Raw genomic sequence first — 19,318 nt, forward strand, 5'->3', positions numbered from 1 at the left:
TGCAACTAGGCACTAAAGAAAAAATGTGGCAAAGCAATTCACTTTTTGTCCTGAATACAAAGTGTTATGTTTGGGGCCAATACAATACATTACCGAGTACCACTCTCCATATTTTCAAGCATAGTGGTGGCTGCATCATGTTATGGGTATGCTTGTAATCGTTAAGGACTGGGGAGTTTTTCTGGATAAAAAATAAACGGAATGGAGCTAAGCACAGAAAATATCCTAGAGGAAAACCTGGTTGAGTCTGCTTTCTACCAGACACTGGGAGATGAATTCACCTTTCAGCAGGACAATAACCTAAAACACAAGCCAAATCTAAACTGGAGTTGCTTACCAAGAAGACCGTGAATGTTCCTGAGTGGCTGAGTTACAGTTTTGTCTTAAATCTACTTGAGAATATATATTGTGGTCCTCTGTAGCTCAGCTGGTAGAGCACAGCGCTTGTAACGCAAAGGTAGTGGGTTCGATCCCCGGGACCACCCATACACAAAAATGTATGCACGCACGACTGTAAGTCGCTTTGGATAAAAGCGTCTGCTAAATGGCATATTATTATTATATTATTATATAGCAAGACTTGAAACTTGTTGTCTAGCAAGGATCAACAACCAATTTGACAGAGCTTGAAGAATTTTGAAGAGAATAATGGGCAAATGTTGTACAATTCAGGTGTGGAAAGCTCTTCGAGACTTACCCAGAAGCACTCATAGCTGTAATCGCTGCAAAAGGTGCTTCTACAAGGTATTGACTCAAGGGTGTGAATACTTATGTAAATGAGATATTTCTGTATTTAATTTCCAATACATTTCAATAAAATCAAAAAACATGTTTTCACTTTGTCGTTATAATAATAATAATAATAATAATAATATGCCATTTAGCAGACGCTTTTATCCAAAGCGACTTACAGTCGTGCGTGCATAATTATTATTTTTTTTGTGTATGGGTGGTCCCGGGGATCGAACCCACTACCTTGGCGTTACAAGCGCCGTGCTCTACCAGCTGAGCTACAGAGGACGTTATGGGGTATTGTGTGTAGATGGGTGAGGAAAAAAAATATATTTAATCAATTTTGAATTCAGGCTGTAACACAACAAAATGTGGAATAAGTCCAGGGGCATGAATACTTTTGAAGTATTTCGGAAGGCACTGTATTTTGAAAATACCCTCAAATAAAAGGTGACATTCTGTGCTGTCGCCTCATATGAAACATTTTACCTCATCCAGCTTCGCTGGACAAATAAATACGTAGGGGAGTGTATATCCTAATATATCCACCATGAAGCCTATTTCCTCTGCTACTCCTATTTACTTTTTACTCAAATATCAGAGGCTCTTCCCATGGAATGTCATTCCTGTGTATTGTATTGAATGGCAGCGTATTATGTCGTTACTGTGTGATGTCTTGGGAGTTGTTCTCTGCATCTTCCTCCTCCTTCATCCTACACCAACCCAGCCCTATCCCCACTCATTGCCACAGAGACCTCCGAGACGGAGATCACCACCACAGAGATTATCAAGCGCCGCGACGTGGGGCCCTATGGCATCCGCTCGGAATACTGCATCCGCAAGATCATCTGCCCCCTCGGCGCTCCTGAGACCCCAAAAGGTGAGGGAGAAGCAGCCGGCTAGAATAAAACTATTTCTCACCAAGGTGGTTCATTTTATGTCGTCGTTGACACAATCTCTCTTTCTCTCTTATTCTTATCTCACTGCTTCCCCCTCTACTTTTGTTTTCTTGCTCCACCCTTACTGTCCCCCTCTCTCTCTCACATCCATTCGCATCCTTACAGAGACCCACACGCCACAGAGGAAAGGCCTGCGCTCCAGCAACCTGCGGCCCAAGAAGCCGGAGCCCAAAAAGGAAACTGGGCCGATGGTGATTGAGTCCTGGGTGGCCGAGGAGGAGCTGGACCTCTGGGAGATCAGGGCCTTCTCTGAGAGGTCAGAGGGCAAAGGGCACGGGGGGCACGAGATCTAGGGGGTCATAGTAACTGCATACTCCATGCTATTCTCTTTCAGTGAACTGTAAATTGAACTGTCATTATCTTCTGTTATCAATGCACTTCAACTCTCTTAACTAATTTTTAAAAAACATGTTGCTTAATTTCCCTAAATTTGATTAACTATAGTTTTTGTATAGCTAATTGCATTCATTTTGGGGAAAAAATAGTTATGTTCCAACTCTTTCAGTGGTTTGTGTATGATACATCTCTTTCTGTCTTCACAGGGTTGAGAAGGAGAAAGCCCAGGCGGCGGAACAGGCCAAGGTGAGTAGGACCACTAGCTGTGTGAAAAATAGGCATGTTTTGTTGTGTTTTCCGGATTATTTCACGGTTTCTCTTGTTCTAGAAGCGCCTGGACCAGAAAACGGGCGCTGGCTCTACCACAGTCACCACCACGGGGAGCCCAGCCACCCCCTGCCTCCACCCCCAAGGTAGTGACCCTGTCGGGCCAGGCCACCCCCGGAACCAAAGTGGTACTGGCCACCAAGATGGGCACCCCCGTGACCTTCCAGCAGAACAAGAACTTCCAGCAGTCGTTTGCTTCCTGGGTCAAGCAGGGGCAGCCCAGTGGAGGTATGTCATAGGTCCTTTTCTTTGTTCACAAGCCAGTAGATTGGTAAAGAGAATAACCTCATTGAATCTCTTTCAGATGTGTTCTGATTTTGTTTTTTTACTTAGTAGGGAATCCTTGCAAATAGAAAGTAATAGTGTTTGTGTATGAATCAACCCCTAACAGACTAAATCTGTTTGAGTCACCGTTAGCAGCTGTGCTTGTTTAGCAGCGGTTGATCTTTGACTCTCGGGTGGAGCCTCATTTGCATATTTCCCTGTAGCCTCGCCGGGTACAGTGGCCACGTCGGCCGGACAGACTTTCCAGATCACGGGCACGTCCATGGGGGGCAAGGTGCTCACCGCCAAGCTGCCGCTGCCTGCCAACAGCAAGATTGTCACTGTCAACGTGCCAACCACTCAAGGAGGTACAGTAACTCCCCTGTGCCCACACCTGAGGCACAGTGAGAGACCGGTTTGCTTGAAAAATAGATATTTTGACTTCAATGGGACAACCTGGTAAAATAAGGTTAAATTAAACAAGAAAGAGAGAGGTCCTGTTTTAAATGCTGTACAAATGCATCCTTCATTCCTCCCTTTTTTCCATGATGACAAGGATGGATGACTGAAAGGAAATGTTTCTCTACCAACTGCCATCTTCTCCAACCACTAACCTAACTTACCACTATTGACAGAAGCACTGTCTCACACACCTGTTGTGGCACAACACTGTGGTAAGGTCTGTCCTCTTGACCAGGCTAGTGGTGCGGTGCCCACTCAATGCCAACCCCATTGCGGTGCCCCGCCACGCGCCAACTTGTGAGTCAGTGGCTCAGTCTGGAGTGGCACATGCACATCATGTCTAGTTGTGCCCTGTCGGCATGGTAGTCTAATAGAACGTTGTTATTTTAGGTGGGACAGAACGGTAGACTGTGTAGTCTAAGAACTTAGCCAGACCGTCTTTTGAAGTAGTACGTAGCTAATTTAGATGTCAATATTGACCATCCGATGAGGTGATGGTTCATATTTTTAGCTCTGCTGTCCCGTTTGAGTCCCGTTTCCCTTTAACAGTGGGTTGATGACGAGTGTACAACAGCGTTAAAGGCACAATCCTTAATTTGTTTATTCAGCCAAACGGCAATTTATTGAAATTCCAATTGATGCTTCACGATGACTGACTTGGACTAATACTTGGTTGTTAGTGTGTGAGTGATTGTAGGTGAGGTAGTTTTTCTAGTGTCTAAAAAGGTCAGATATCGAAGATATGCTTGTAGACGTATCTGTGCCGAAACGTTGTCTTACTACAATAAGGCTTAGCATTTTTCATCATTATTACTGGCCAATACTAAAACTCAAACAATGCAAAAACATGACCTTGTTCTGAACCCGTTTTTGCCTCCCATATTTCACAATATCTTTCCTGTTTCTAATTATCCATATAAAAGGATGGTCATGCCCTTGGCTACACTCCTTGATATATATACACACACACACCAACACACACGCTCTCTCACTCACACACACACACACAGAAGACACATCCACGGATAGGCTAAATGACTCCACAAACAAACAGCGCTCCTGTCTAGTGACACCCATGTTTCATCCAGAGACCAGGGAGGAGAGAGAGAGCTGGTATTAAGGAACAGTAGTGTATTTTTCCAGCGTGACTGTTTCAGTGCCTGTTTGTTTTGGAGCATGCTAAGGAAGTTGAGCAGGATAACAAGTTTACGTTGAGGTCTGGTTCATCAGACAGGTAACCCGCTATAGAGAGGTGGAGGATGGAGGGATTTCTACCCCCCTCCTTCTTTCTGTGTCGCTTACTCGCTAGCTCACCAACTCTCCAAACAGCTACTCTTATGAAGTGGCCGTTTGATGTCGGTGCCAGAACTGAAACTCCCCAGTCTTCTACTGTAGCTGGTTTAACCTCCACTATTTGAAGAGGGAAACCATTGATTTATAGCTTTACCTGATCGGTTTTGTGGTCAGAAAAAAGGCACCCAAAAAAACACAGTGAGGAGAGGGTGATGTAAAAGAGGACAACAATTTCAGATCTTTTGAGGAAATACGTTTTCAGTTTGGTTGCCGTCCTGTGTCCACGTGAGCTCAAAAGAATTGGCACACAGCCAAAGTAACAAATATGAAACACTCGCTTTGTCGGAGGTAAATAAAAACGTATGAATTCAAGGAAAAGTCATACATAATTTATGAGCTGGTCATACGTGATGGATTCAAACCAACATACCCCGTTTGAAGATTGTTTTGATGTTGTTTACTTGCTGGGTTAATATTTACTGTGGTCAAGATCAGAGAGGGTTGCAACTTGAAAGGAACAAATCCACAAGTAATTTATTGAGTGACGTATTGATACATCATGAACTGTGCACAATGGATAGTTTGTTTATATACCTGATCAACTGAAACTGGTAGCCTTGAGGGGACATTTCAGCTTTCTTCATTTCCAAAAGATAAAAGTGAATAACTAGAGTAGCGTTATCGTCTTTTAACGAATGTTGGGGAATTGTTTGTGGATTCATTTCTGTCTTTAAATGTGAAGCATTTGATCATCAAAAGTCAGAATAACACACAGGTATTCATGAATATTGAATATTCAGAATATTGATCATCTCCATAATGCTAATGTTATGGTGATATAAATCAAATCGAAAAATGAAAAAAATGGTATTTGGCACATGCTTTGTAAACAACAGGTGTAGACTAACAGTGAAATGCTTACTTACAGGTCCTTTTTTAACAATGCAGAGTATTAGATAAATATCAATCCTGTATGTGTGGTTCACAGCAATAGGTCCTCTCCTCTCCCCAGGTATGATTCAGAAGCAGGTGCTGGGCATCATTCCCTCAAGCCAAGCTGGCGGCGCCCAGACCTTCGCCTCGTTCCAGCCTCGCACCACAACCATCAACATCAGGCCGGGCATGCCTGGCTCACCACAGCAGGTAACACCCCATGGACCATCTTTCCCTATCTATCTATCAGTCAATCAATCACATCTAATTAGAAAGCCCTATTTACGTCATCAGTTGTCACAAATTGCTTTACATGAACCCGCCTAGATCTTCAAATTCCCCCTATCTCACCCTAATCCTTCCCTTCCTTACCAACATCCACCCTGCCCCCTTGTCACGTCTTCTCCCCACAGCCCTCTAAAACAGGTCATAAGCAGTAACACGTGATCGACACGTTATTGAAAAATGCCCCATGAACTGTTAACAGCAACACTTCACTGGAGTCACTGTAGTCCCTATGGTATAAGGGAAAGTCCCTGTGTTGCTGAACTTGGCTGTGTTTCTAGGTGCTCACCGCTGGAGGCCAGATCCGTCCGGGGATGACCGTGATCCGCACCCCCATCCATCAGACAGGCGCCATGGGTAAGACCATCCTCCGAACCCCCCTCATGGTGCAGCAAGGTAGGCTATTTGTATTTGCCTACTTCATTTTAGCTTGATAGGCCAGTTACAATCACCTATTTCACTAACTTCTGTGTTCATGCAAGTTCTGACTCTGTCTGTCTGTCTGCCTGTGTGTGTCTGTACTTGTGTGTGCGTCCACTTACGTGTGTGTGTTCCTCCTCCAGGTCAGGCGGGCCAGCAGGTGGTGACCCAGATCATCCGCGGGCAGGCAGTGTCCACGGCCATCTCGGGTGCCAGCCCCGTCACCACTGTAGCCGGGCAGAGGGTGGGCAGTGCCCCCAACACCCCGGGCCAGCCCAACACGGCCCAGACGCCCCAGCAGCGGGCACAGCACAGGGCCAGGGCCAGGTCAAACTCACCCTGGCACAACTCACCCAGCTCACCCAGGTAACATCAGTTACCCCATAATAACCCTTCTACTGATGTCAGGCAACAGTGTGACAATAGGCTTCTGCTCTGTCCACCTAGTGCACCGTAATTCTGCACCTTTTAAAACAATTATGTTTTGATTTTAGTCCTACTCAACTGGAAATATCGGAATAACTCAGTTTCATGTCCCTGTTAGTATATCTATATGTGCTAGTTTCGACATGGTCTGTTTGTTTTTTTAAAGAGTAGTGCACTCTTGCCTGGTCGCAGATCAGTTTATCTAGCCAACTCCTAAGTTGTTGCTATATGGCATGACAAACAGATCAGGGACCAGGCTACAGTTGTACTTCTAAACTACCTCCAAAAGCATCATCCCTCCTCTCTCTCTCCCCCAATCAGAAGCAGCAGACCCAGGCAGTAGAGCGGCCGGGCGGCGGGGCCCAGGGCCTGACGGTGATGATCCAGGGCCAGGGCAAGGCCACAGGCCAGCTGCAGGTCATCCCCCAGGGGGTCACGGTCATCCCCGGGCCCGGTCAGCAGCTCATGCAGGCGGCCATGCCCAACGGCCAGGTCCAACGCTTCCTCTTCACCCCCGTGGCCCCCGCCGCTACCCCCACCTCCACAGGTAGTCAAAAGAGCTAATAATAGTGTGTATTATTGACACAGCTACTTACACACACAGTCGCCATCATCCACTCCAGGGCTGTGTTCAGTAGACACAAAAGGGGGAAATGTTTTGTAACAGACAGTGAGAGGTTACGGTAGTATGTCAAAAGTGTTTGGTCCGGTTTTGTGCCCACTGAACAGGACCCAGTACCCAAAGGTTATGTAGCCTACCAGCAGTCACACACACACTCGCAGATCATTGTTTTGCTATTACAATACGACACTGGATTGTCACAAACACTCATTACATTATCCGTAGCCTGTGTGTCTTCTAAAGGTCTGCCCATCCTCTTTCTCTCCTCTCCTCCCTTCAGCCCCCACCATCCAGGGCCAGACCACCAAGACCCCTGCCCAGCCCGCCCAGCAGGCGGTAGCGCCCATCCAGGCCGGCGCCGCCCTGGCCACCAGCATCCCCCCATCCGCCACCCCCCAGGGCCAACTCCCCTCCCAGACTCAGGCCCACATGCCCATCCAATCCCCCACCCCTCTCCAGGTCAAGTCCCTCAAACACCCCCCCGGCACCCCCACGGGCCGGCCCCAGCAGACCCTCCAGCTCCAGGGCTCTCCCCACCAGCTCATCACCGTCCCGGGCCTCCAGCAACAGGTCCAGGTCCTGGCTCAGCTCCAGGCCCAACAGGGGACCTCCGGAGGCTCTCTCCCCCAGCAGATCAAGCTCCAGCTGCCTATCCAGATCCAGCAACCCGGGGTCGGTGGAGCCCAGCCTGGAGGTCCGATCCAGAACGTGGTGACCATCCAGACGGCCAGCGTGCAGGAGCAGCTCCAGAGGATCCAGCAGCTGAGGGAGCAGCAGCAGCAGAAGAAGAGGCTGGTGGCCGAGGCCAAGCGGGAGCAGGCGCTGACGGCGGCCAGCCAGAGCGACATCATCCAGAAACAGGTGCGGGCGGGGGTTAATATCAGAAACGTGGACTTACATGTATGTGTGCGCCTGTCTGTAAGTTTGGATGATGGGGAGGTGTGGGTTGTGTGTTCAGGCAGCCAGCCAGACACAGTTAGTGTAACAGTATAGTAGGTCCCGTCTCTCTCTGACATCAGTACATAAACAGTCCTCTCAAACAGCCTGCTCCCACGACTGTGGTTTATTTTCCAAGCTGTCCCACTGTCTTTGTCTATTTTAGATGCTACTTCTGTGTGTATGGTATATGTATGATGTGCATGTGTGCGAGCACGTTTGTGGATTGCGTGCGCCCCTACTGTAGTGCATGCACATATGGGTACTTCTGAAATGGCACCCTATTCCCTATATAGTGCACTACTTTTGACCAGAGCCCTATGGGCCCGGGTCAAAAGTAGTGCACTATATAGGGGATAGGGTGCCATTTGGAACGTAACCCCGTGTGAGGCCTGAGTTGACCTCTGACCCCTCTGTCTCCTCTGTGACAGGTGGTGATGAAGCAGAACGCGGTGATCGAGCACCTCAAGCAGAAGAAGCCCATCTCCCCCGCCGAGAGAGAGGAGAACCAGAGGTGAGGGACTAGGACCTAGCTAACGCTGTTGCCATGACGATCAGACCTTGTGTTGACCCGCCGTGTGTGTGTGTGTGGAGGTGTCATCCTCTCCCTCCCTGTGGAGAAAGCCAGGGGTTATATTTAACGTGTCTGGGTCATGGGAAAGGTTACCACAGACAGACCATGTGTTGTGTCCTCCTCACTGGGTTTAAACCAGACCTACAGTACTGGAGCAGGGCAAGCCAGGGCACTGTGGTTGTGTCCCAAATGGCACCCTATTCCCTATGTAGTGCACCACTTTTGACCAGGGCCCATAGGGTAGGTCAAAGTAGTGCACTACATAGGGAATACGGTGCCATTTGGGACACAACCGTGAGTCTCGTTCTCTTTTTTGGGGGTGGGGGGGGGGGTCTTGTCTCCCTCCCTCCATCTCTCTCTTTTGTGGTCAGTCACGTCAGTGTGCACAGTCTGGGAACCATGGTTGACCTTGATCTCCCCAGCTTGTGTGTGTGTGTGAGAGAGCAGTGGCTTCCTATTGCTAGTCTATCTTTCCATCTTTCTCCGGCCCCACCTCTAAATAAACACGGGGAACAAAAACACTCTTGACAGCTGTCACACGTGACCTTGTGACATGGCTACCGATTGGCTTACAGTGTTTTGTCTCGTAGTGTGAGGTAACGAACGGGTGATGGAAAGGTTAATGATGTTTATGATGTATGGAAACATTATACATTCAATTTCCTTCAAGTCAATTCATATTTGATTATTAGAATTACTCCCATAAATCTATTCACTTTAAATGTCCTTAAAATTCCTTCACTGTACTATGGATGAAAATGAGCTTCATAGCTAACTCTCCTGTTACGTTGATGGGAAAACTGAAATGAAGACTGAACATTGTCACCTAAATACAAATGTTTTTAAATCCCATCCACCCCTCACCTCAGGATGATTGTGTTCCTGGTGGTATACATCTTTATAAATGGCTATAAGCATGTATGAGCCTTTATATAATATGTTACATCTCACCCCCTCCCCTGGCAGTATAAGCTAAACTTGTTATAAGCATATATAAGCTTTATAATGTTCTATAAGGCCTATGACATGTTGACTCTATCCCCTCCACCCAGGATGATTGTGTGCAACCAGGTGATGAAGTTCATCCTGGACAAGATGGACAAGGACGAGAAGCAGGCGGTGAAGAAGAGGAAGAAGGAGGAAGCGGGCGAGCAGAAGAGGACCAAGGCCAACGCCACCAAGTTGTCGTCGCTGCTCTGCCGGCACAAGGAGACGCTCAAGGCCGAGATCCTCAAGAAGAGAGCCCTGCTGGACAAGGAGCTGCAGCTGGAGACGCAGGTCAGACACACACGCGACATTCTCCCATGAACATACTGTACTCACCATGGACACATGGTAGCAGAGCTGCACACAGATGTCCAACAAACACACACTTTCTATCTCACTCTCTACCCTGATCTCCTTCCACAGGACGAGCTGAGGAGGGACCTCGCCAAGCTGCGACGGGACAAGGAAAGGGCCCAGGCCGCCTCCCACCAGGCGGCCGCCGCCGCACACACGCATCACGCCCAGCACGCCCTCACACACACCTCCCAACTCACCTCGGCGGCCTCCGCCCACAAGCGGAAGCGGGAGGAGGAGAGGGACGCAGCGTCGACGGCTAACGCCAAGAAGAAGAAGAAGATGATCTCCACCACTACCTCTAGAGACAGCAAGAAGGAAATCAGGCTCTACTGTGTCTGCAAAACGCCCTACGACGAGTCCAAGTAAGAGACGAGCTGTGTTTTAAATGGCACCCTATTCCCTATGTAGTGGACTACTTTTGAACCAGGGCCCTGGTCAAAAGCAGTACACTATACAGAAATTAGGGTGCCCATTGGGCTCTAGTCAAAGGTAGTGCACTAGGGAATATGGTGCCATTTGGGACGTATCCCACGTTTATCTACCGCAAACATGACCCTTGTCTGAAGTCCTTATGAAGAGCCTTAATGTAGTCCAAACACGTTAAATATATACTAAGCTACCTCCAATGCCTCTCTGAAGAGACAGTCAAAATGTAGACTGTTAACCATTTACGAGGAAGCTAAAACATTAACAGAAGTGAAGATCAATTTCACCTGAAATTGAAATTTCACCCACTTTCACCTGAAACTATTGCGGTGTGACTCTCCATTTTTTAACTTCCTGAAATGCCATCAACCAGGAAGTTGAAACACTATGGCAACACACAAATGGCAATCGGTACATTCCTAACAAACGCACCTGAAACCATGGTCGTATGGTGGTCTGTTTTGTTTTGACCCCGTAGAGGACTCTGCATTGTTTTGCTTCCTGACTATCATGCTGTCATCCAGGAAGTTGAAACACTGACAAATTAGCAATCAATGTCTTTCCTTACAAACCTACCTGAAACCATGGTGGTTACAATGACCTCATTTGACCCCATAGTGATTTGGCATTCTTTCACATCCTGTGTTCTCCCAGGTTCTACATTGGCTGTGACCTGTGCAGCAACTGGTACCACGGCGAGTGTGTGGGCATCACAGAGAAGGAGGCCAAGAAGATGGACGACTACATCTGCAGCGAGTGCAAGCGGGCCCAGGAGGGCAAGACAGAGGAACTCTACTGCATCTGCCGAACACCCTACGACGAAGCACAGTAAGTGCATAGGAGAATGAGTGTGTGTGTGTTTTGTGTTTGGGTCCTCAGTGGCGAAAACGTACAATATTATCTATTAGATGGTGATATCTGTTGAGCTTTTGATATTTCGTTTCAGTTATACTTTGTGTTGTTTTCTATTTCCTTTGATGTCTAGGGTTGAAGGTTGTTCTATGTAACAGAGCTTGAATTCCTTATGTAAAGACTGGCCGTGTCCGAAATCTGTCTTGCCTACTACTTACTAAAACAACATACTGGGTACTAATCGTACTACATGCTATTTAGAATGTACTGTTTACTAAAAACATGTTCAGTAAGCAACAAATATCAGCATACTAGGCTCATCCATACTGAGAATGCATCATCTAATGCACAATTGCGTTGATTCTCTTAATTTGTTCATTTTGGTAGAGCACATCCCCTATTCTGATTAGCAGCTCTTGTCAAACACGTGGGTCTCGAAAGACTATTCTCTCCCTCAATAGTGTGGGGCGAATTTAACTAGATGAAAACCAGAAATTAGTATGACATCCTGGCTTTTAAAGCATACACATTTTCTGAAATGTTCCTTACTATAAAACATATTATTTTCGCATAGCCAAAATGCCTACTATTTAGAAACGCAACTATGGGTATTCGGACACGCCAGAATCTATTTCTCCGATCAGACTTGGAACAGAAACCAGGGTCGTGTTCATCAGGCACAATGAACATGACCCAGTTAACCATACCACCTTAACCCTTCTCACCTCTGCCACCCTCCTCCTCGGCCCCACTCAGGTTCTACATCGGCTGCGACCGCTGCCAGAACTGGTACCACGGCCGCTGCGTGGGCATCCTGCAGAGCGAGGCCAACCACATCGACCAGTACGTGTGTCCGCAGTGCCAGTCCACGGAGGACGCCATGACAGTGCTCACGCCGCTCACCGACAAGGATAACGAGGGGTTAAGGAGAATCCTGCGCTCCTTACAGGTATGTCACCCCTCCCTTCACCCTCGTTCCCTCTCTACCTAGCGGAACGTCGGGACGGTACGAAACAAAGCCCTCCTCTGTTCTCATCTCTTATCTGATCTGTACGCTGGTCCCCTGGGCGGCACTTGGACAACTGCCCTGGCTACAGGAGTTTTTCCACCCTCCTCTTCCTTCTCTCCTCCGTTTTTTTCTCTCTTCTTCCCCTCCTCCTCTGTGTCCGCATGGCACGGACGTAGCCAGAGCACATCTGTGTTGAGCCAGCTGCTCCCAATGCCATTTTCAACCTCTCTTTGTTATCCTTAGTTTTTTTGCTCCACGTCTCTCAAGTGTCTCCTCTCTCTTTCTCCCTCTCTCTCCCTGCCTCTCTCAGGCTCACAAAATGGCGTGGCCGTTCCTGGAGCCGGTGGACCCGAACGACGCCCCAGACTACTACGGCGTCATTAAGGAACCAATGGGTGAGTTGGGAGAGAGTTCTGTCTGTTTGCATTCGTTCCTTCATTCATCCTGTGTGCACTGTTCAACACTGTAAAAAGAGGTGCTGTTGTCATTAGTGGAATAGTCATCACAAGGTTGTTACACACCCAAACACACACCCCATCGCCCTGCTCGAGAGGAAAGGCCTCCAACTCAGATCAAACTGCCCATGTAAAAGGCGAACTTGCGTCAACATTGCGACCACACAAACAAACCGTTAATGAGCTGGCGGAAAAACCCCAGAGGCTTCTACACTTGGACATTACAGTAGCCCCCTTCTAAACGACGGTGCATTCGACCTGGGCCTGGAAACTGTAGTCCACCGGCCGCAAAAAATAAGCCTTTTCGCCCTGCAGAAAAAAAAGCCAAGTCTGGCCACGGCGGTCCAGACGGCGTAAGTTTGGGGTTTGTAGATGAAGTCTGATGACGGAGAAGAAGGGCCTCTTTGATATGTGCACGTGGTCGGCCTGCCTACTGGGTGGGGGTGAGGGGAGGTTAAGGATCGGATATGTTTGTTTAAATTGGAGCCCCGGGGAGCGACACGGGAGAAAACCACCGCTATCCTGTGAGGGGGAAGTATGAAGGAACAGGTTTGTTGCTAGCTTACCTCGCTAAGTATCGTGATAATTGAGAGACAACTTTCAACTTCTTTCAAAGGCAACTTTCATAACAGTTGACAGCATGTTGCCAGAATCGATGGGTCGGCCTCTCGGTCACATCCCGCGTGATTCAATTTGAATGGGCCAAGCCAGAGATTGAGGTTTGAATCTGGCGTTGAGCTAGGATCTTTGACTGTCAAGTAGATGTACAAGTGATGTATTGCGCTTTTAGACGCATACTTGAATATCTATCAAAACATTTACACCACATAAACTGCAATTACTTTTGAAGCAACTATGTGAGATGTTGGAGAAGAATCAACTTGCTGATTCCGAGTGATTCATGTTCTGTTGTTCTTGTCTTCCTCCCTTCTTTCTAGACCTTTCTACGATGGAGGACCGGTTGCAGAAGCGCTACTACATCAAGCTGACGGAGTTTGTGGCGGACATGACCAAAGTCTTCGACAACTGCCGCTACTACAACCCCAGCGACTCGCCGTTCTACCAGTGCGCCGAGGTCCTCGAGAACTTCTTCGTCCAGAAGCTCAAAGGGTTCAAAGCCAGCAGGTAAGATCGCCGACTCTCTCCCTTGGCCTTGTCAGTCAACTTCCGACCTTTGGACTCTGCGCTCATCCCACCTTTTCTCTCTTCTTTCCCCATCTTCGTCTTCATCATATCCGCCTGCACTCCTCCTCCGTCCTCGCCTCATCTTTGTGCTGTTCTCTTATCCCTCCCGCTTTTTTTGTCACTCTCTCCACCCCTTCTAGACATTCCCCAACTTTAGGATGATTCTGTGGAGTTTGATGTTTTGAGTTTGTGTTGCGTTTGCAGTGCTTTAGTCTCTGTTGCAGCTGCCATTGGGGGCAAACTTGAAGGGCCTTAGATGCCACCGAACCATCAGACACCAGCCCTTCCACACAGATCTGTCTGTGGTCTGTTGTGTGGCGCCAACTTTCTATTGGCATTCACTTTAGAGCTGTGTAGTAGCAATGTCCAATCCATGCTCCTGTCTTTTGCACGTCGTTTTGCATCTATACCTCCTCCCCTCCCCTGCATTGCGTGTTTGTGTGCTAATGGTCATGTGCTTCCACCTGCATGTGTTTATGCCATCCATTCTCTCTCCCTCTCTTACAGATTGTGATGTCATAAGTCTGGCCTTTATAGCTGGAATCTGAGCTGGGTGCCGGGGTCACTCTAAAAAAATAACATTAGCCTATCCTGGACCTTGCTGTTTTTATTTATTTAAAACAGCATCAAACTATTTGTAAGAAAGTACATTTACAGTATAAACCACACCGTAGGTGTGTTTTTTTGGTATTTTTAGAAGGAAAGACACTTTAAAAACATTTCTCCATTTGATAATGGCAGCCATGTTGGTCACAAACAGCAATCAAGGGAAAGCATTTGTTAGTTTTTTTTTACATTCATTTCACAGACGACAGATATTCGATGGGAGTCGAGTTCATTTCTGTTTATCTCTCAATCTGGTGACGTGTGTGGCACAATATCAAGTATCGGAAAGGTTAGTCGGCAACCTCATCGTTGTGATTCGATTTTTCTAAAATGTTGACACTTTTCTCACCACGTAATGTTGTATTCAACTCAGTTCCACATGTGCAGATAACCTATCATTTAATTTACAGAGTAAGTTTATTGTATTGATGACGTGCAACGATTGTACCTCCTCTTAGCTTGCCATTTTAAAAAGATTAACAACATTTATCAATTAGTCTTTTATCTGGTTTATAAATGTATAATGTTATTGTTTTATGTGCATATTATATCCTTTTGTGAAGGAGTATTATATGTTCAAAATAAAAATAATGGTAAGATATAGGTCAGAGTTTTTTGTGTAGCTTTTCAGTTCATTTCTGGTGAACTCGACTGTCCCACGGTTTACATGGTATGTTCTCACTGTATATACAAGCCATATAGAACATTAAACTAACGTTACACCAACATGGCTGCTCTCTCTGCTCAGACGTCTGACCCCACTGGCATCCAATAAGTGTTGTTTGTATTCCCTTGTGCATATTTTGTCATTTGTCAAGCTTTTAATAAAAAAAAAAACATATCAATCGATCACATCAACTGTTTCCCCTTCTCTCTGCATTCTGTAGGTCTCATAACAACAAACTGCAGTCCACAGCCTCTTAGAATACACAGTCAGCACCCCTTCTAAAGCTAACTGTCAAAATGGCTGCCAATGTGGTTCCCCCTGAACACTCGTACTCCAATGGGGAAGCCAGGCTGCTTCTTACCTGTCCACACACACACCACACCTGTCGGACTTGGGAGTGGGAGTCACACCCCCTGTTTTAAAAGCAGCACACACTCCTCGAAGATCGTAGCCGACGCGTGCTTCAGGCCGAACGGCATTTGTGCCAAACCGGATGAGCCCTCACCGCTCCTCAACCACCTCTATGGCTGTGGAAAGAGAAGAGCCTGGCAGTGGAAGGTTCCATTATCCAAACCCTTAGTGTTCATGATGGGAGATACCACATCCCCAACAAACGGGGGGAGGGAGGCTCAGACTTTCAGGTCACATCCTGGTTACTTACCTTTCAAAGCACTTCCGATCTGGTGGACGAAATGGAGGGATGGAGGGAGAGAACCTCCCTGAAGTCAATAAGCTAATTGGCCGTTCGAGGGCAGTACGAAACAAGGCAGCAGTAGACTCTTTTCAAGTTGTTTATTCTGTAACTAATCTCACATCTCTTTTGTATAAGCTATTCTTCCTTCCCTGGGGGTCAACTCCCATTTCGTACTGTGTATGTCCCAAATGTTAACCTATTCCCTATGTAGTGCACTACCTTTGACCAGAGCCAGATGGGCCCTGGTTCAAAAGTAGTGCACTATAAAGGGAATAGGGTGCCATTTGGGATGACAACCACTGACACTTTCTAGCTGTCTCTGCTTCCTCATCTCACGATTCCTCATTCGAAATGGGTCTAAATAGCACACACACACCTGTCTGGCTGCTTGTGTTCGGAAGGAGCTGATCCTGGATCATCGTGAACCCACTTGGTGTCACCTTGAAGATGAATGTGCCCGGACCTCCAAACAGGCCATAGAGAGTCCAAGTTACCATTTCTATGTAATGTCTCACTGTGGAAATGCTATCCTGTTTGTAAAACCTTGTTTTTTCAGACGTTGAACCTCCGTTTACCTTTCTCTTTATGTGACCACCTAAGACGGGAATATTGGTGTATATGAAACAACAACCGACATTGAGAAAACAAGCTCTGTTTCTCGCCATGTAGAGGCTTCTCCAACATTTTTAATTGAAGACATTCATCCGATGAAAACAAGAAATGCTCTCCAAGTCCTTCCACAGGATAATAGCTGAGGATGGACTTGGAGAATGTGAAAACCGTTAAAGGGCATATTTAACCTAAGTGTACTGACCATCCATACCGCAATCCCCCCTCTCTCCCCCAATGTTTTGTGAAGAAGGTTTGATCACATGCATCTCTCAATTCATAGGCCCCCTATGAAGGATTAAGTCAAATCATTTTGAGTTTTCCACTGCATCAAGTAAACCATGTTGTGGTCTAGAACAGTAAATCAGAACGTCAACCTTCGTTGAGGAATCTTTATACTAAGTTGGGGTTTGTATGAAGAATTTTTTAGGAACTCTTGGGCATTTTTATCATATTTGGAACTCTTTTCTAATCTGTAATAATTGTGTCGTGGCAGTACTGTTTGTTGAGGGGAGAACATTTTTGGAGTTGTCACTGGTGCTCTTAGTTAATATCTCTTGAAGATCGACTTAAGAGTAGGGGGGGAAAGCCTTCGGTTTGAAGAGGGGTTGGGGTCAATTTCGTTTCAATTTTGGAAGTGAACTTAAATTCCCATTTTCATTGGAATTTTAGTTTACTTCCTGAATTTAAATGACAATAACCGAAAACCTGGTTTGAAGTGCCAACAACTTTTTCGGAGGTGGACTGAGTTGAGAGATGAGGTGACCGAAGCCTGTTTGTCAGTCCTATTCAATGACCTGTTTGCATTTCAAACGATGCACTCCAGTTTCTATTCTTACATGCATCGTCCACCATTTCTATTTCATATTGTATAATATGGCTGTCAATATACAAAGAGATGTTTAGAGATTTTTTTAGCATTAGGACTTTTATTTTTGACCATTTTAACCAGCAACTAAGCCTACCTGTACATTCAATAGATATTCTCTATCTTTTGTCAAAGTGAACTCTACATTTAGGTAAAATTGCCCTTTATGATAAAAGTGCTGCATATTGTGTGCATATTGATTTAAAACGGGGTGAGGAATGTTGACTCTTTTTGAAGAGTAAAAAAAAAAAGAACCAACCAGTTCTATACATCTCTTAATAACTTCATCACTATCTGATTTTATTTATTCATATCGCTGAAAATATTTCGTTTTTTTGTAAATGTAAGAGGAAACATAACTGGGGGAAAATACTATATGTTTTTAACAGATTGTGGCAACTCTTAAGAGATCCTTTTTTGTACTTGATAGGACATTTCATCCTAGATAATAAAGTCATGTTTTTGACATCAATTGTCCAATGTGCTGTCATCTTTGATTTTGTGTACTTATGTTGTATTTAATTTGTGTTTAAGGGCCAGGAGTTTTGTCCGGACATGTTTATCCTGCCAAGTCACATGGTCTGGAATGTATAATGTAATGAATACTAAGATGTTTGTACCTTTTTCATCTATTTCCACAGTGGAGTTGGATTAAGTTGCCTCAGACACTGATCTAGAGTCAGCTTCCTGCATTTCCCCCTGTAATGTTTAAGGTATTTTGGTATTTATTAGGATCCCCATTAGCCGCCGCGAAAGCAGCATCTACTCTTCCTGGGGTCCACAAAAGGTAAAACATTCAGGGAGGGTTAGCTGATCCTAGATCTGTGCCTAGAGACAACTTCTACAGACCAGAGCAGGGGATGAAGTCTGAGGGCAGCACTTATGCTTTGGGTATCTCCCGCCCACACACACACATTGTATTTCCCCTGTACAAAGGAGTGTTGAACACAATTCACCTCTGTCATCAAAGGAAAACTCCACCCCCAAATTTTTTTGGGTGTATTTGTTTCATTAGTTAATTGTTGATATAGTCCCGAATGATATATTTTGCATCATATGAATCTGCGTTTTTCATCATATGACGCAAAATGCTTCATACAGGCCATATTTCTGTATTTTCAAAGTTACATATCTTGAAATCGTGATTGCTGACATGCAAAGCATTTTGGGACGGTATCAACAGTGGACTAATGGAACAAATACCAAAATATCGTTTTTGGGTGGAGTTTTCCTTTAACCTTCCCCTCTCACCAAAGACACACACCCCTCCCTCTCTCCCTTCTTCACGCTCTCCCTCCACTCCAAACCCCTAATTAAATCCAGAGCTTTGCATGGACACCAAATGGACTACAGATGACCACAAGTCCCAGCAATTCCTCTCTCCCCTCTCACTGTGGCTTGGGGGCTGGAACTGTCTCTCTCGCTGTCACACAGGAAGGAACCAGGACACATTTCCACCTCTTCCCCCATCCCAACCCCTTATCCCTATTCCTCTCCATAAGGAATGTTGTCCTGCTGTGATGGTAGCCGAGATGCGACGAGCTCCCGTTTCCTGCCCGCCTGCATTTGTTCCTTCCAGCTCTGTTCCCAGATGGACTTCAGAGCATGGGAACGGCTCGGTTCAAAAATTATTCCTGAGGCCAGACGGAGAAGCTATTACACCCCAATTATGACCCTGTTTTTGGGCACTTAATCGCCAGGGGTTATCACCAGGATTTAAACAGTATTTTTCACTATACACTCCAGTTAAAATCTGTGTGCACCATACATAGAGATCCTATAATTCACTAGAGAGGCTGATGTCATAGACCCTCATAATTCCAGAATGTGTTCATTATGGCAGCCATCTTGGTCAGGAATGAATCCAAAAGTGATTATATATGTAATTCTGTGGTGCCATTCAAGAATGTGTGTTTGCAAGGCTTCGGCTGAGTGATAGCCCCAACCGATAAAACATGAATAGACCCACAGACCACACCAACACCCAATGAGTAAAAAACGAATACATATTTATTAGTTCCATGTAGTATGAGA

General features: G+C 46.1%; 1 protein-coding gene across 6 annotated transcripts in view; it reads left to right on the forward strand.

Moving 5' to 3' along the window:
* Positions 1 to 17,756, forward strand: part of LOC121532543 (nucleosome-remodeling factor subunit BPTF-like) — a 47,936-nt gene extending 30,180 nt beyond the window's left edge. For 3 of the 6 annotated variants that reach the window (XM_045218976.1, XM_045218980.1, XM_045218981.1), the window contains 18 exons: positions 1,460 to 1,612; positions 1,797 to 1,947; positions 2,234 to 2,273; positions 2,356 to 2,582; positions 2,843 to 2,986; positions 5,386 to 5,516; positions 5,873 to 5,948; positions 6,155 to 6,377; positions 6,759 to 6,984; positions 7,340 to 7,920; positions 8,427 to 8,509; positions 9,622 to 9,847; positions 9,980 to 10,275; positions 10,994 to 11,167; positions 11,948 to 12,140; positions 12,511 to 12,595; positions 13,594 to 13,780; positions 15,334 to 17,756. In XM_045218976.1, coding sequence (XP_045074911.1) covers positions 1,460 to 1,612; positions 1,797 to 1,947; positions 2,234 to 2,273; positions 2,356 to 2,582; positions 2,843 to 2,986; positions 5,386 to 5,516; positions 5,873 to 5,948; positions 6,155 to 6,377; positions 6,759 to 6,984; positions 7,340 to 7,920; positions 8,427 to 8,509; positions 9,622 to 9,847; positions 9,980 to 10,275; positions 10,994 to 11,167; positions 11,948 to 12,140; positions 12,511 to 12,595; positions 13,594 to 13,780; positions 15,334 to 15,370 — 3,233 coding nt within the window. In that variant the 3' untranslated portion in view covers positions 15,371 to 17,756. Of the gene's footprint in view, positions 1 to 1,459; positions 1,613 to 1,796; positions 1,948 to 2,233; positions 2,274 to 2,355; positions 2,583 to 2,842; positions 2,987 to 5,385; positions 5,517 to 5,872; positions 5,949 to 6,154; positions 6,378 to 6,758; positions 6,985 to 7,339; positions 7,921 to 8,426; positions 8,510 to 9,621; positions 9,848 to 9,979; positions 10,276 to 10,993; positions 11,168 to 11,947; positions 12,141 to 12,510; positions 12,596 to 13,593; positions 13,781 to 14,347; positions 15,296 to 15,333 lie in introns of those variants that run through there. The other 3 variants (XM_045218977.1, XM_045218978.1, XM_045218979.1) reach the window with 3 other exon arrangements.
* The last annotated feature ends 1,562 nt before the right edge of the window (positions 17,757 to 19,318 follow it).

Source organism: Coregonus clupeaformis, unplaced genomic scaffold (assembly GCF_020615455.1).
Source record: "Coregonus clupeaformis isolate EN_2021a unplaced genomic scaffold, ASM2061545v1 scaf1942, whole genome shotgun sequence".
In the NCBI taxonomy this organism is placed as follows: domain Eukaryota; kingdom Metazoa; phylum Chordata; class Actinopteri; order Salmoniformes; family Salmonidae; genus Coregonus; species Coregonus clupeaformis.